This window comes from Botryllus schlosseri, chromosome 1 (genome assembly GCF_051294905.1).
Source record: "Botryllus schlosseri isolate E-star chromosome 1, Bs_hap1, whole genome shotgun sequence".
Lineage (NCBI taxonomy): Eukaryota > Metazoa > Chordata > Ascidiacea > Stolidobranchia > Styelidae > Botryllus > Botryllus schlosseri.
Window position 1 is genome coordinate 30,861,509 of NC_137236.1, and position 18,554 is coordinate 30,880,062.

Below are 18,554 nucleotides of genomic sequence, written 5' to 3' on the forward strand. Positions count from 1 at the left end.
TTTGGATATAAGATATGGCTCTTTGCCAAATATTTATTTTTGTACCGAATTGATCAATATTGCAGCGACTGGTTGGTAAATCTTCATCTCGGCCAGAATAATTATTCTCGTGGCAATATAAACATGTTTTTGGGAGTCAAAGACAATGTTTTCTTCAGGTTTAGGGGCTAAAACCCCCTATTTTAAAAATCATCAAATTTTAGTTACTGTGACGCCGGCGGCCAATATCACTCGCGAATTCTATGTACCCGACTCGAAATCTTGAATTGTGCGATACGTTGATTAATCAAAGAGCATATAGCAGACATGGCGACGCCCATTTCAATACGCAGTTTTCAAATACGCATTGACTTAATTGATTCATTGATCTATGGCGCGAAATGAACGGTTGTGGATGTGACAATTACAAACTCGAATTACAAACAACGTCATAGCTATCCACGTTCTCGATTGGTAAGTAGCTCTGTGTAGTACCGGCGATAAAATGTAGGCGTGTAGCGCAACGTTATGTTACCGCCGAATACTTTGAGAATTGGGAAATCGGTACGTATTTAGATTTTCGGAATCAGTGTGACAGTCACATTCGATTAATATCAGTTATAATAATTTCTATGCTACTTACGATGAATTGTGTTATCAATGGTGAGACTTGGCCCGTCTGTGCCTTACCTCTCGTTTCGAGCTTTATTTTCGAACAAAAAATAACAGTTTTTACAGAGAAATTATTGCGCATACGAGAAATCCCATGTAGTGAGCTCGCATTAGTACTACCATGACGTCACGACTTTTCAATTGTGACGTAACAGTTGATTGGAATGTATGGCTCTTTGGGAGTTGAGATGGAAAAAATAGGGTCAATATGGCTCTTCGGACAAAAAAGGTTCCCGACCACTGCTATATACGCAAATCCAACACGTGCATATGTTATAATACTTTTTCAACGACATACTGCACCCTATCCTTAATCCTAACCCATAGGAAATTAGGTAAATAACATTTTACATTTCCAATTACGTGAGCCATAATTACCAAGCATACAAAACACGCTTATATTACGTCACACTGACATCTCACATAGCATACTATGTACGCACATAAACGCATTTATTACCACACAATCTGAACTAGACTTGAATTGTTGTTAAATACGACGCTACGGTTGTCAAGGAGCACGGTTGAATTTATGATTATTCAATTACATGTTCAACAGCAGCAATTGTAATTGTAATTGTAATGTAATTGAAGCATGCAAGGAGTAATTGTAATTGTAATTGTAATTTGATATTTTTAGCATGAAGTAATTGTAATTGTAATGTAATTGAAACATTCATGAAAGTAATTGTAATTGTAATGTAATTGAACTGAAATAATTGTAATTGATCCAACTCTGGTGCGCACCATTCGATATCACCAAACAACGTTATAAAAAGTGGTTCCAACAAGACTTCAAGTAGAAACTGAGCAGTGAGCAGTCAACTCAATTACTTCGACTCGGACTTGAGTCAGAATACCACGACTCGGACTGGGCCCATTGCTCGCTGACTTTGACTTGGACTTGGGGGTGAATTGAAAATGACTCGACTTGACTCGAGTCAAAACTATAGAAGTGAAATTGACTCGTGACCCAGAGCCTTGTGACTTGGTTACTAGCCTGCTATGTTCACGTCATCCCTATTGGTGTAGCCTATTTTAATCGAAATCGCGAAGTTCATGTTCAAGTTCAAATAAATTAATTACGGAACTGTAGGTCTTCACAATATTTTCCCTTTTCACTGTGTTATAGGTTACGTTATAATTAGACGACAGAGACAGAAAGTTATACATTTTTTAAAATATCACATCAATAAACGTTTTAATTGTTTCAGAAACGATGCTAAAAGACCGCATCTGCTAATCCAATCGAGCTCTGAGGATGACGATATAGCCACGGAAGAAGGCAAAAAATCTATGGGAAAGCGCCGCAAAATGCCGGAAATTTCTTCAACAGTTACCTATCAGAGAGTTCCGATTTTCACTACATTTAAAGCACCGATCCCGGAAATGTTATCGGAAGAACAAAGCGAAGATATTTTTGAACACATTAGGAACATTTGCGTAAGCTCGCAAACCAAATCAAATCAGGAGCAGCAACACCTTCGTCGTCACGGGCTTTTTATGCTATCAAATAATCATGACAGGTTGAGAAAGCATGGCTATACAAATGATCTTTGGGAATACAATGACGTAGATTCGGTGTGTAAGTACGTCAAGTCGAAACTTTGCTTGCTGAGGACGTTTGCGAATAAATCAAACGCATCCGGCCGAATACTTCCGAGACCAGGGGAATTAACAATCGAGGTGATCAACCCTGGCGTCATTGGAGAAAACTGTGATGTAATGAAATTTTTGAAACCAGATTTCAAAGTCCATTCATATTTTAGACTTGTAATTTTGATTGAAATTATAATCAAACTAACCATGGTAAAAAAAAATCTCAACTACAAAGACGCTGAAGATCTTCTAGGATGTTATTCAACGATGGTAATAAGTTGAATAATAGAAGAGCTACAATTTTGAATAAGCTTTCCCGTATTCGTTATGTTGTTGTTGTTGTTGTTGTTGTTGTTATCTTGTACATTCTTACAGTTCGAAAAATATGATAAAATCGGAATTACTAGAATGATGTTTTATTGTTCCGGCTGTATCATTAGTGGAGGCTATGTACACTGGATAAGAGGACAGAGCAGAGCCATAAATCACGCGCTCTAAACCGAAGGGTCGAACTGGGGCCCTAATTGTGTCCGGATTACGGAAATTTCGAAAATGTCCGATTTCAATTCGATTCTAATGAGATATATGTAGAGTCCGGAGCCCAATTCTTTTTGAAATGGATTTTATCAGTCTGGCCGCTTCTATCGAGACCAAAATCATTATTCAAGTCGAGGTCCCAAGGGTCGAACTGGGGCCCTAATTGTGTCCGGATTACCGAAATTTCGAAAATGTCAAATTTCAATTCGATTCTAATGAGATATATGTAGAGTCCGGAGCGTAATTCTTTTTGAAATGGATTCTACTAGTCTGGCCGCTTCTATCGAGACCAAAATCATTATTCAAGTCGAGGTCCCAAGGGTCGAACTGGGGCCCTAATTGTGTCCGGATTACCGAAATTTCGAAAATGTCAAATTTCAATTCGATTCCAATGAGATATATGTAGAGTCCGAAGCCTAATTCGTTTTGAAATAGATTCTACTAGTTTGGCCGCTTCTATCGAGACCAAAATCATTATTCAAGTCGAGGTCCCAAGGGTCGAACTGGGGCCCTAATTGTGTCCGGATTACCGAAATTTCGAAAATGTCAAATTTCAATTCGATTCTAATGAGATATATGTAAAGTCCGGAGCGTAATTCTTTTTGAAATGGATTCTACTAGTCTGGCAGCTTCTATCGAGACCAAAATCATTATTCAAGTCGAGGTCCCAAGGGTCGAACTGGGGCCCTAATTGTGTCCGGATTACCGAAATTTCGAAAATGTCCGATTTCAATTCGATTCTAATGAGATGTATGTAGAGTCCGGAGCCTAAATCTTTTAAAAAAGTGTTCTACTATTCGTCGTGATCATATATTCGAGAAAATGATGATTCTTCGTAGCAGCCGCCGGTGTCAAATCATTCCCGCACTCTTCGAAATATATTTATACCCAAGGATTGTCGATAGACATGGTCTGTTGAGCGTTATCACCGACACATTTCTTACGATTCAACTGCAAAATATTCAGTCAAACGGCTGTGTAGTAGGTATCTCTTCGTCTTCTTAAAATTGTTTTTTCGTCGTAATACCTGGAAATACACCCGAAAACGGTCGTTTACGTGCATTTGTCATTGAATACATCACCAAGAAACAGTATGGCAAGAGGTTCCTGAATATGCCGATGTAATTTCCAAAGCACAAAATGTAATGACACCCGAGTATATTTTCATGATTCACACAATCACCGATTTTCGCCAAAAATTCTAATAGAATCACAGTGGTCCGCGCATCGTCTCTGAATACCAAACAGCTCGAAGTCGAGCTCGACAGACCGTGAAGTACGACTCCAGCCCTGCTCAAACTCATTCTCGAGTTGCGCTCTCTGAATACCGATTGTTACGCAATTTTGACGCAAAGTGAGTTCGAGCACTGAGTGAGGTTTCTTGAATACGGGCCCATGTAGTTCCGTGATTGGAATAGTCATCACTCATCACCATACCATTATTACGGTTGTCAAGCTGTCGGAAGATTTCACATGCATTGGGTATGCGGTATATTTGAAATAACATATTTTGCCTTGATGTGGACATTTCGATCCAGTAACGTCACAATAAAATAGCTATATGTCTCTATATCGTACATTATATCTCTAACAATGTGCGACCGCGATCATCGATAGCCGGGCTTCTGAAGTTCCGCGCGATAGAAAGTCATCGTCATATCATCAATCAACATTCTCGTATTCACTCCGATAGATTTCAAAGGGTGAAATGTATCATGACATTCATGAGTGTATTCAGAAAACTATTTTCCATTGATTGCACAATGCACACTTGAATTCATAGAAACGATTTCCAAGTAGGGACATCCTGACAAACTCCTGTGTAGGTGGCAACCAGGTATCACACCATTATGACATCCACTGGAACGGTCATTGGTGACTGGCACAGGAGCATTCTAAAATTCACTTCCTCTGGTAGTCACCTGGAGTTACATAAATTGACGTCCAATGTTGGGAATACTGAGCAAGTCCTCCGTAACTGAGTGTGGGAGGTGGGACGAGTGGGAACAATTGTGGACATACCAGTAACTCCACGGGATATCGGGTGTTTGCTGGGCAGAGAGGGGAAGGACAAGTTCTTCATGAGTCCAGAGGAACACCCCAGATCCGTCCATCCCGCTGAGGGCAGTTTGATCACTACCCTTTACATACGATTCATAGACATACACACCGTCATAACGCAATTCACAGACGAGGTGGATTTAGTATGGGCGAACTCAGGACTTATCTGTTTATATATCTATTTTGACTTAGCGCGCACCAAACTCCCTAATTTTAATCTTGTAAAGCGTCAGTATGTAATTATGTTTTCAAGAAAAAAAATTACTGTCATTGACTGAATTTAGTCAATAGCAGGGTTCTAACCAAGTCACAAGTCAATCTCACTCTTATAGTTTTGACTCGAGTCATTTTCAATTCACCACTGAGTCAAGTCTGAGTCCCAGTCAGCGAGCAGATAGCCAAGTTCGAGTCATGGTATCATGACTCGAGTCCGAGTCCAAGTCATTGTGTTGAATGCTCAGTTTCCAGTCTTTGTTAAAACCACTTTTTATAACGATGTTTGGTGATTTCATATAGTTCGCATTTATAATACACCAATTTTCCTCACTTCTAGCAGTTTTTGCTGGTCGCATTTTCAAATAGGCCTAGATACCAGTTCTAGGGTTACCACGTACCATACGCCCTCATTTAAAATTATTTGTCCTCCTTTTTCAGATTTTTTAAAATGTCCTTCGAGGACGCCTAAATGTCCTCGTTTTTGGCAATTCGTCTCCTTTACAGCTTTTAGAGCTAGGATGATGGACAGATTCGAGTGAAAATGGGCAGAAATGACGCTAAACAGGAAATTCGTGGTTCGAACGTAAGCGACGACCTTTTTTTCGTCAACCAACGAAAAATGTGAAAGAAGAACTGTATTTCGAGAGTTGTGCCGGAAGGTTGACCTTTTTTGTTGTCAACGGACCAAAATTTCGTTGGAAATTCATCATTTTTGCCGGATTTTGCTCCAGTATTGTGAGTCGGAAAATTCTGAAAAAGTGTCCTTTCCCGATTCCAAAATATGGTAACCCTAACCAGTACCAATAGGCGAAATACCATACCAATAGTGTGGTTACTTTACTCTTCTTCGAAATTACATAGAGATTGGGTAGGTCTTGGTAGTCTGAATCTCGAGTCAATACAAAAATTGACTCGAGTCATCAGAAAATCGTGATTCGAGTCGAGTCATTACAACCCTGGTCAATAGGCAATGATTGCCACCTGCATATGTGGTCCGATTCACCGGCCGAGGACGCTTTTCGCTACTCAAAGAATAGAGAAATCGCTCACAATTACCAGACCAAACTGAAAAAAAACTCCATTAGTGAGACGCACGCGATTCCGAATTCTTATTCTTTCACGGGGTGCCATTATTTTTTACTGTGTATTGAATTTTTACCTGTGAGCTCTGGTTGCAAGGGCAGGACTATTCGGTCCCGACACTTTCTGCGCCTGGACATATCAATATCGAAGGCTTGGGCCAACGTGCGTCTCTTGTTTTCTCACAAGGTTTTATCGCGGTCAATCTTCCGAGAGCGCACTTCCCGAAGTCGCATGATGAAACTATGTCTTGGTGTGCTATGGCGGCGAAATGCCGGTGTCTAATAGTTCGACCCGGCAAGCTGCACTATTCTAGACTAAACCATTTCAACGACCATAAGCGTACATATTCATATATACCATTTACCGTTCTCCGAAAATTGCAAATACAATCAGATTCAATTCTGTAAATTATGCGTATTAGTTTTCAGGAGTATCCAATCCATATTAAAACCAAACAAACTAGTGACCCTAAATCGTGTGAAAAAATATTTCAAATTGACTACATCTTTCCTAAAATACTCTGACCACATTTAAATTTACCAACATTTTTTGGGGCAATGGCCTCCTGGCTACGCTTGTGGATGCTGAATATGCCACTGCGAATTAGATTGTATACTTATTGCGGATTTTGCCGCAAAATCTTAATCCCGAGACACCGCGCGACAACTTCTTCATATAGTTGCCCGAGCTCGAGCATTAATGACTGCACGACTGAACACTTCATGCCACGATTAACATTCGCGATGTACCCGAACAAAGAACCATTCTACGAAAAGTAGGAGTAATCAGGTTTAATACAAGATAATATATGACAGTACAAATTAGGTAAATCCCAACATTATTTCACCACTCGAAGCTTTTCGACACGCTCTCGTCAGGAGCAATTGTCCGTAAGCGCAGTTACTCAAAATAAATGCGCATATGACGTAATCATGACAAGTATACAGATTCTCGAACGGCGTATTGACTTCATGATATCGACTGAAAACTATATAAAAATCCTTCTCTGCCTGGATCGCGTCCAGAAGAGTCAAGAGTGCAGAAATTACTCCATGAAATTTCGCATAGGGTTAAGAAGGTAATGACACAATCTACATTACAAACCAGTCAGATTGGAACTCCAAATATCATGTAAAAATGGAACATTCGAATTTTTTGAAGACAGTTTATTTCATTAAATCAGGTGTATTCAATAAGATAAGTCGGATAAGTACTAGCGTCTTTGAACACGACGAACATCGTAGGGTTATTGACGTCATCGACCACACTGTCGTGCAAATCGTTGTCAGATCTATCCGGCGCCGTTTTCATACCAGGACTGCCTTGCGTGTACGTGCCGGTAATGACATTCGCAAGGAAAATGGTACGCGCTCCTCGGTTGGTGAAGTCGTGCGAATATTTCGCCGAGGTAGAAAAGTAGACGCCGTTACCAAACCTGGCACCTGTCATAAAAAGAGGTGATTGATTTGAAATCATAAAGTACGGAGAGAGATTTGTATGGTTTACCATTAAACATGAAACATTTGCAGAATGATTATATCCAGACAACAACAAAGCCGTAAAATTGATTTATCAGCAATATTTTGGAGCAGGCACAAATGATAAATTGCTCCAGCTCCATTAAATACGTTAGCGCAGTGGTTCTCAAACTTTTTTAGATACGCCGCCCTTTATGAAGGTGGAAATGATGAAACGGGTCAGCCAGTAGTCAGTACCATTGCTTTCATCTATGAAGATCTGACTGCTCTGTTTTCAAATCCCCAGCTACGTGGTTAGTTAAAAAAGGTGGGGCCAAAGAGGAAACAATTCTTCATTTTGTGAAGGGTTGCTTGGGACACCCGCCAATAGTAGTGGCATAGCATCTTATGAAATACATCGGGGCCAGAACTTTTTTTAACGAACGGCTCTGGTTCCTGCTCCAGCTACATTTGAATTTCACATAGAGATCTGGCTCCAGCTCCAGCTTTGGCTCCAAAGACCTGGTTATCAGCAATGCTGGTGTAGACAGCGGACTTCATAGTCCATCATAGTCCATCCAGAAATCTAGGAATTCTCTCAAACTTTTAAACTCAGTTATTGATAAAAGGCAATATCCAAGGCACGACTAGAAGTAATTAAGTCGGTGACCAGACGTTACAGCGGAAAACCAAGCGTAGTTTAGAATAAAATAACAGATATAGCAATAATCCATGACTCATCGACTTTGCCTAGGGGGCATTAGATGAGATGCTACAATAAATAATGCATTGAACGGTTTTCTGCAAAATCCTATCATCATTCATCACACTTCACTATCTGGAACTGTGTTTCAATATCCGTGCAAGCTCACTTTTCAAACGATATTCAAGGGTGGTGGCTGAATAACTCCAACCCACGCTAAATGTCACCCAATCACATTTTATATCAAATTTATTTCACCCTTAACCGATATCTATGCAATGTATCCATGACCATATAATATTAAACATCAATAGACTTTAACTAGTGAATTTAACTCCTACCTAAATTTTCCCTATGCATTTTTTAATTCAGAGAAATGATGATAATATGAACAAATAAATTTAATATGTTTCTCATTAAATGTACATGTGTATATCTCTGTTTTAAATGTTTTTATCACCATTCATTGGTCAATTAGGTATTCTGATAAAACATTGATAAAGTAAACAAATGACTGCTGTGGCCACAGCTCGCTTGTTTAGGCAGTTGTGTCGAAAACTTTTTGCGAATCGAATGTTTGAATCAACACCCTCGAGACTATTTTCACTCACCATTTTCGCCGGCAAAACTTCTGTTGAATCCGCGTTTAACAATTTTATCTGCTTTGCCTGTGCCATGGAAAAGCTCACGTTCAATTCGGACATTTTCATCTTCTAGCTTTTCGGTGACTTCGGCTTTTTCGGCGGCATATTTTTTGTAAAGGCTTATGTTTTGAATTCTTTCGATCTGCATACCAGAGTTATTAGATAGATGATTATCATACGCTTGATGATTAACACTCAAAGAGATATAACTGACATGTCAGCAGATAATCTGATGGAAGACAGCCATACTGCTGAGATGGTAACACACATTAGCTATTGATGAATAGCAGAATAAATACTGTAATAAGTGAATGGTATAGTATATTCATATTGAAATGAACTCGAATATTTTCAGCTGACACTCGTCATGGGTAAGATTTCAATTTATCCAGCAAGGCCGGCTTGATTGTATCCACCATTTTTACAAAATATCTGTCTGACAATTTACGGGATATAAGACGTTATTTCCACGTGAGTTTGATACAGATACAATAAAAAATTAGTATGTCAATAGGATTCATGAATAGATGGATAAAATCGAGTCTGATATAAAATAGTTGTAATGCATGATAGCTATCGACTACCATAAATAAATATGTGGTTTTAAGCCGTCAGGATTTATCGATTCTCGAATATTAATTTTCATCACAATAAATTAGCATCATTCAAGCCTTTATTTTGACATGAATACTGCCTGCTTGTAAGGAACCTCTGATCGAATATCCATGTCCCGGTATAATAATTGAAGTGTAAGAATCACATTACCATGGCAGTTTGGACAGGAAGCCCCTTTTTCTTGCAGACATTCAACACTCTCTTGTATTCTTCCGAAGTATCATTTAGCACTATTCTCCTTACATGCAAACCTTGCATCGGGTCCCAGCCGGCAGGAAGTTCATCTTAACAAGAGCAATCCCATTCACAATAGAAGTACAGCTGGAATAGTGATCTAGTCTTGGCAAACGCAGGCACAAAAGTCACCGAATAGTTCGCCAGTGAGCGCAATTAGTAAATTCTTTCAGGCAAGCTGTACTGTGAAGTGAATAGCCTTCATCAACAGAATAAAAATTAGATATTGGAAGGTGTTTGACTCAAATCTTACACCACAGCAGCTGCAACTCGATTTGATGTGTTGCTAAAATATTTAATTTGCTTTTATTTTGAGTACCTAAAGTAATTGTCTTTAGTTATCTCAGCAAGGTTGTATTGCTTTAATACTCATTAAGTTGCTGATCCCACCGCATTGCAATAATGGAAGATTTCTAAATTTTGGCAATATTAGTGTGCAAGTCTAGTGAAGTATGCTTCACAATGAGAATGCACACGGCGTGCCCGAATACAAACAACCTTTACTAGCAATGAATATAACAACGCTAATGAACATTAGATTGTATTTACTTTTTGCAATTGCCGGACTGTAACATATCATAGTTCACCATCATGAAATCGACATTACACAAAAAATAGGTTTTTAGATTGCTGCAAAGTTTTGTCATCAGCTAATGTTTCACCGTTGTAGATTGGTGATAAGGAGGAGTTGCGAATTGATGAACTGTTTTTAAGAACTCAACAAAACATGCAATATCTATTCACAGGTAGCACATGTTTGGTCCTTCAGATCAAAGGAATTATAGCACACTACGTGTATTGTATGTATCAAAAGTGAAATTTGTTAATGCTATTACCGGTATCTAATATTTGTTATTCACCGGCTCACCGCATATAATTGGATAGCATTTTGGGCCGATTGTAGACAGGGTTTTCTTTATGTGACTATACAGCGTAGGATTCATTGCGACAAAAACATGACAGGGTAAATTTTTGTCACAAAATTACAGTATCTTTTATTTAGGATCTTACAATTTTCTGTTTGCCTTCTTCTGATCGTGGAGTTTTTCTTATCCAGAGTCGAGAGGTCGTATGATTTTGAAACAATTTGTCCGTTTTCAACCACTTTGATCTGCACTGGACCAGGATGGTGTTTATTTTTCTAAATGAAAGAAAATTTATATGGCAACTAGGACCTAGAAGGACTTCAAAGTACTGAAGCATTCGAAGTTATTGAAGTATGTTGGTACCAGTGATAGCCTGACAGGGGATGCAAGTGAGGCCGAATCTTACCTCTCGCAAGGATGAGTAAAAGGAAAATGATAAAACTTTTAGTGCTTACAATACCAATTGATATTTTCAGTCAATGTTCAAGTTCCCCAATGAATAAATTTCGAACATTTTTACACCAAAATACACAGCATTTGCATATTTATTGTTCTGCTCTGCCTTTGCAGAGAAGGCACAGATGGGCCCATCAACACCTGTGATAGCGCAATTCATCTCAACAGCTCAGAATTTATTTAACCTTATTATTCGAATGCTATTGTCGCACTGATCCTGAAAATCTAGGCATTAATAATGTCAGAACAGAACCTCATTAGAACTACTGAATCAGTTACCATTTTGGGTTTATGTATCTTCAAGTCAGACTCTTCCCGACCCACTTGAAAATACCAAATCACAAAGGCGAAGCATGGTAACTATTATATACTGAATTACGTCCAATTCTAACCTAGACTGCATATTGCAGTACAAAGTGCCCCTAACTGTAGAGAAAATATGGAAGATAGTGCTAAACTGATGCAACAAATCGATCTCAAATGCACTTTCAAAACTACACCTCTTCAAATCAGTTGACAAATACATTTTCTATGGAAAGTTGATGTGAGCTGTGCGCTACTCACCATTTTTACTTCTACTTGAAGCAAATTGGAGTAGCCTTTGACAGCACTATTCGAGTTTAGTGAAACTTCTCATTAAAATACAGAAGGTGATAAACGAATGAAGGTACTACCTGGTAAGCCTTCTCCAGTAAGTGGGCTGGCCGTGGTGGAAATTCATACCACTTTTGTTCGATTTCAGTTTCCCATGTTACAAATTCAACGCAAGTCTGGGCCACGACAAGTTCACGTAATATCTTTCTGCTGTAGTCACTGAACACTTTTACATCATTTTCCAATCCAGTGACAAGAAGACCAGTTGAACTGTTCACAGGAAAATTGATAAACCAAGAAGCTTAGGTTGTTTAAATATGAGTCACAGACACTGACTATGAAAAGTATTGAAGTAGTCGAAGGCCAATAATAAGTCGTCAAAATTGTTAGTTAGGGATTTTTGAAGTGAAAACACTATCGAGACCAGGGGCTGTCAGTTCTTAGTTGATTATTCAAATTCAGTACCACTCCTAACTAGGGCTGGGCAAAATCGAGTACCTGAGTGATTCGATTCTGAATCACGTAAAATGCTTCGAGTCGAGTCGAGTATTCGAGTATCACTCATTATGACGTCAGAACAGAATGTTCTATGTCAAAGTTCAAATATGTACCTTTTATGCCACCACGAAGAACATAATGCCTGTTACCCGTCACATTAATGATACTTCTGTATGTTTTCGACCATACCGACTTCATTGCACTTCTTGACAATGTTGTGGAACGATCATGACTTCGGAAATGTGTTATTTCCAGTAACGTTCGTAGCTTTGTACTATGTCTATCATGCTACGACACGGCCAATCAAGGTTTCAAGGCTTCCTCAGTGGAAAATATTATCAAAACTAAAATTCTCGTTAGTTCATTAACTTTCAGTTGCGAGGAGCGTACAATTTCAGTACTCGAGAAAATCGTCTTTTACTACTCGACTCGAATCATTAAAATTAATACTCGATTCAGATTCGAGTACTCGAATCATTGTGCCCAGCCCTACTCCTAACATTGAGTATTAAACAATTTAATTTTGTTGTTTCATACAAGCATTGGGAAAATTATGACACACAGGTGATTGTACCAAATATAAATTTGCACATACAGCAACAGAGAAATATTCGGAGGTGGTGCATGTATCAAATGAAAGGTTAAAAAAGTTATTAAAATTTATAAAGGTGCATAGAACAATAACTCTGATATTTGTCAATAGCCTAGTGGAGCTTTCAATAGGGAATATTACAAACGAAACCATATCGTTGCAGTGGTTTCAAAGTAGCTTATGTCCAGTTTTTAAATTTTGGAGGTCCATTTTTAAAACTTGAAAAAATCAAGTTTTCGAAAATTTTTCTATTTTTTCAGGCCATATCTTGCCAATGGTTATGTCTGACTCATTAATTCAAAGGTAATCAGGGTCAGTATGTGGCTGAAAGAGGATCAAAACTTCACGTAAAGTCAATTTTCTCAAAATGTGTAAAATGAACATAAGTCACTCTGATACCACTGCGACGATATACGGATGGGTAATGGTGCTACAAGCAATTATGATTTCCAAACCTTGGCTGTAGAATCTGAGAAAACGGTGGACCAAATGTTTGAATGAGTAATGTGAATACAGAAGTTCTATTGGAATAATTGTAAAGAAGAAAGAGTAGATTGTTCCTGATCCTTCAGCAAATTCAATTGGCCTACTTCTAAAACCAGAATTGAGATGATATTACGTGTGTAATAGATGATGCGGTAAAGATATTGCAAATCGGGGAGCCCTCACTTCCTTGATATGCAATAATATGTTACTGGAACAATAAGCCTTGTTACTAACTTACAGGTTGATTCAAGGAACTTTAAATGAAAGAGAAATACCATGAGCAACTATGGAGAACTGATTGTTATTGTAATGTTTTGCACACGTCCCACGTCAAATTAGGAACTCGCAGGGTGATGACATGTCTGCTTCATCATCACAGTCCCTAGTTACCATGCGTGATTATGACCAAGTAACAGCATGTAATTCTGCCATCGGACAGCTCCTATTGAAACACCCAGAGTGTGCAAAACATGACGTTCTCTTTTTCATTTAAAGGTCCTTGAACCAACCATTATAAAGCTGTAAAAGCCGATCCTCTGTCGCCAGAAGGAACATCTCTACACGCTGGGAATCTTCCATTAGTGTTGTTTTGTCATTCGTCTGTTTTACAGCTGATTTTGTGTGTGCTGCACCGTAACCGTGCGCTGTTTACTGCCGTTCGCGACTATGTGTACTTATCATTATTGCGTCACAACGATAATATTCTTTCTATATTTCGAACTTGGTTAACCTCATTTACTGGCGTTCACTGCTGAAGAAAGCTGGTCGAATAGCTTCCAGTGGAATAAATATGACAATATGAACGTATTGTTTGCTGCAATATTGAAGTTCTGTACTTCGAATAGCCTAATCCTACGTATGTTGCCATTTTGAATATTAAATTCCAGAAAAGTATCTAAATTTCAGGTAAATACATGGATTCAAATCTCTAATATTAAATTGAATCAAACTTTCATGTATTGTTACTTGATGGAAAGTCTCTGTATCGATACATTTTTTTCTTCTGCCTTTTCCTGAAATTCGAGCATCTCAAGATCTGTCACAGTATCAAGAGCGCTATCTTCTATTTGCTCCTTACAGAGAATTTCTGTCGTCTTTTCATCGATGCATTCCAGCGCCTGCAGTATCATATGAACCGGAAATTAAATGATAAAACGCTACATATTAAGAATAGCAAGAAACTAATGCACTTCATATCACAGTAGAAGGTACTGAATCAAACATAGCATTCAATTAGTTGTTTCAAAATGACTGTAAGCATTGTAGCGTAGCGGGGTCTGAAACATTACAGGATATAATCCGACAATTCTCCCTTTATTCTTGATAATTTGCAAACATCATCGCACAACATGACTGCAGATCGTGAGCCATATGCAGCACTGTGAGCCTTTGACTACGGCTCTTTCGTGATTTCACAGATGCTCATTAGGGCTGTTCAAAAAGAACTTTTTTTCCCGGATTCCAGCCATTCACTGATTAAATTGTCAGGTTACCCTAAAAAACGCTGCACACCAAATTTGGTCCAATTCTAACATGTATAGGACTCCTCAGATACAATTAAAAATCTTAATTTATTACAGAAAATTAAAAACAAAATTTCAAATTTTTCTGCCAACCCCATGAAAATGTTGAGCTGTCTTCAAAGACGATGCAAAACAAATTTGACTCAATTCCAACCAGTAGAAGCGGAGTTATTCCAGTTTTTCATTATAATATAACTCGGATTATTCCTTGATACTAGCAATAACTGAAAAATGTAGCCAAAAAAGTGTGGAGCAATATCTACAAAAAGAACACGTCAACGCGAAAATAGAATTTTAAGAACAGAATAATAGGAAGAGCTTGCATTCACTGATATTATTATTATTATTACCATGGTAAAGCTGTGTGTGGTAGTGACAGGCTTTGCTCAATCAATCATTACAAAACTAGTAACTTGAAATGTCAACAAGCTAAACACAAACACATTCCCACCAGTGTTGGGATCAAGTCACTACCTTCGAGTCACGAGTCATTGCAGATTTTGACTCGAGTCAAGTCAAGTCAATCGATTTTCAAAGGTGACTCGCGTCAAGTCAAGTCACTCGTTTTTTGGAGGTGACTCGAGTCAAGTCGAGTCAAGTCAAGTCAAGTCAAGTCACGATTCAAGTCAAATTAAATTTCCGAAGTATGAATGAAGATTCAAAGTCGTTACATGTTTCTAACTGTGTGAAAGACAGATTAATTAATCATTTATCTTGAATCAAATAACTAATATCTAGTTAAATATACATACAAAAGACGTTGTATCCATCACGAACACGTAGAACTGCTAATAACCGACGTGCGTAACATTGCAGCTGGTACAGTCAGTTATTATCAGCAAAAATATAGGTTGTAATACGAAGCTTCGAGAAGTTGAAACAAATTGATATTGCAAAATAGCCTACACTAAACATCTACACATCCATGAGAATATAAACGGACAAACTATATTTGTTCGATTTAAATCATACACGATGGTTGGTAAAGGTGAGCACTGCGTAACGTAAGCATTGAGCGCCATCTAAGAAACAGAGACACATTGCTGTTTAGATTGATCTTCTACTACTACTACTACGACAACGTAAGCTGTGACTGTTTAGTTTGTGGTCAATTTATTTGTGATCTAACAATCAAGGATCCATGTATCGTACAATCAAGGATCCGTGTATCGTACAATCAATGAATGACTGGTTGCTCTCACAAGTGACACCGGCGTATCTCGAACAATACGAATAGTGATTTATTCGACACCGTTTAGGCTACTTGATGACTCGTAAATTTTGCTCCGAGTCACGAGTCAATGCACATTTTCGAAGCTCCGAGTCAAGTCAAGTCAAGTCATTTTTCCAAAGTGACTCGAATCTAGTCAAGTCATAAGAAAAATTTGACTCGAGTCTTACTCGAGTCAAGTCATGTCTCGAGTCATCCCAACACTGCTTCCCACCAATTACCCATCCCAGTCGGAGTAACCTAGGAATAAGCTAAATGAGTTGAAGTCTTCCCCAAATGTAGAGCAGAAACTATTGACAACTCAACAAGGAACTGACGGAAGTACTAGAGCCATTTTCCTTGTTCCACTGAGTATTTTTGTGTTGCAGTTATTTTAGAACTATGTTTTGTGATAAGTGGCTTGAACATGGAGGAGGTCTGGCCAGTGGCCACTGCAGTCCTTGTATATCGCAATATTCCATATTATTTTTTGTAGATAATATATTCTAAATTTGGTAAACCAGACAATGCATATTCCAATGTACATTGTATTCATAATCGGAAAAACAAAAATATCAGTTACATAAAACATCACCTTCACTATATCCTTCTTGTCAGAAGCATAGAAGTGAAAATCAACGGCCTGGTGTGCTGTATTCTTTTCAAAGACTGATGAACAAAACTCGGCAAAGCCTATAGAAAATACAGGAACTATTTGTTCAGTATGCTGTAATTACTGCTCACTTTCGACAAGCAGATATAGCAAGTGATGACGAGTGATGGATGCAGTAGAAGTACCCGCAAATTTTCAGTAGATGCATGGCTGGATGACGAAGGTACAGAGCAGGGCTACTGAACAATTTGTAGCAAAGGTTCAGTTACAAAAGCTTAGAGTTTGCATAGGACCATTATACCTCGAGATCATGAAATAATTAACAGTAACTACTGTAATTTTCCAAGTATAGTACGCCCCCTAGGCACCCTTAAAATGGCATGCAAATTCTGGGGAAAAGCCTCTACCCATGTATAGTACGCAACCTGAATTTGCAGTACACGAATAGCTGTGTTTTAGTATACTATGCCGACATGCCGGTCTGTATTGCGATGTCACTGTTCAACAATCATGACATAACGATCGCTAACCATTATGCAATTAACGCCATTTTCTCTAAACGATGGTAGATAGCAGCCAAAGCCTGCAAGGCTGGTAACGCGATAGTTCAGGCCAGCGACACGACATATTGAGCACGAGGCCTATCACAGATGCGTTTGCTAATCATTATACAATTAACGGCATTGTCTCTAAACGAAAGTAGATAGCAGTAAAGCCTGCGAGACCGGCGACGCGATAATTGAGGCCAGCGACACGACATCTTGCGCACGAGGCCTCTTACAGATGTCATTGCCCAGGCCAGCGGTTATGTCTTGCGCACCAGGTCTTTTAGAGATGCGACTGATTACGCAAGCGATTATATCTTGAGCGCATGGCCTGTTGTATATGCGATTGTTCAGGCCTGTCTTCGACGCAATGAATTAGCGAGGATTGCCGCGCGTGCCTGCAGCAATGCTCGCTCGTGCTCAATGACCTAATTTCGCTCGCGTACAAACAGCAAACTAACTCAGCAGGAGACCGCGTGCTGTGCTGCTCGTTAATTGGTAACACACTTCTCGCTAATTGGCAGCGCGTAACACTGATAATAAGAATTATTGGGCACGATGGCTGAAAGTGATGCGCGATTGGAAACAAACATGAAGAAAGGTGTGATTTCAAGTTTTTTATCGGGAGAGATTTTTTCAAACGGCTTGTTGTACCGATGTATAATACGCACCCTCCTATTTTAGGACAAAAAATTGTGAAAATTATTCGCATTATACATGGAAAATTACGGTATATAGAAAATCCGCTAAGTGGTATTAGCAAAAATAATAAGCAAAATGTATTTATCGCTCTGTCAAATCACAGCTAGTGGTAAGATAGCATTTCTTATATTTTACTACGGTAGTTAAATTTTGGCTCTAAAGTTGGGAGAGCGAGTCAAAGGTAGTGGTGAGATTTGTTACTGGTTATACCAATGCCCAATCTATTCTTTATAAACTTTGTGTGTGAAAATGCCGACTACCAGTAAGTAGAAGTATTAGTGAGAATTTGCACTCCAAATTTGTGAAGGGGTGGAAAATTATTCGGGAATCCTTCCATCAAGTTTCTCATCAATATCAAGAGATGGTGTAATAATTAGACGATACAATCACAATGAATTCACCTCTTGCTTTAGCTTTAAAAGTCTTTTTTCTCATTACACGATAACCGACCATGATGGTAATGTAATCCTGAATTAGCGTTTTGTTGTACACAACAACAGTCATTCTTTTGAGATTTTGAGGGGTCGGATTATTCTGTATGAATTCTTGTAACGCAGAGTGCAGCAGTGAGGCAGCATCTTTGGCCGGCTTGTTTATGTTTCCTGCATAAAGAAATTGACTTGAATTGAGTCAAAAACACCTGATAGCAAGCAACTCGCAAGCAACTCT

General features: G+C 38.7%; 1 protein-coding gene across 1 annotated transcript in view; it reads right to left on the minus strand.

Moving 5' to 3' along the window:
• Positions 1–6,923: 6,923 nt before the first annotated feature.
• LOC145441484 (uncharacterized) overlaps positions 6,924–18,554 on the minus strand; it is a 49,301-nt gene continuing 37,670 nt past the window's right edge. Inside the window, exons 27-34 of the mRNA XM_080319359.1 lie at positions 18,287–18,487; positions 16,621–16,718; positions 14,259–14,410; positions 11,797–11,986; positions 10,812–10,941; positions 9,717–9,850; positions 8,919–9,093; positions 6,924–7,589 (exon numbers count right to left, since the gene is read on the minus strand). Coding sequence (XP_080175485.1) covers positions 7,327–7,589; positions 8,919–9,093; positions 9,717–9,850; positions 10,812–10,941; positions 11,797–11,986; positions 14,259–14,410; positions 16,621–16,718; positions 18,287–18,487 — 1,343 coding nt within the window. The 3' untranslated portion in view covers positions 6,924–7,326. The remainder of the gene's footprint in view (positions 7,590–8,918; positions 9,094–9,716; positions 9,851–10,811; positions 10,942–11,796; positions 11,987–14,258; positions 14,411–16,620; positions 16,719–18,286; positions 18,488–18,554) is intronic.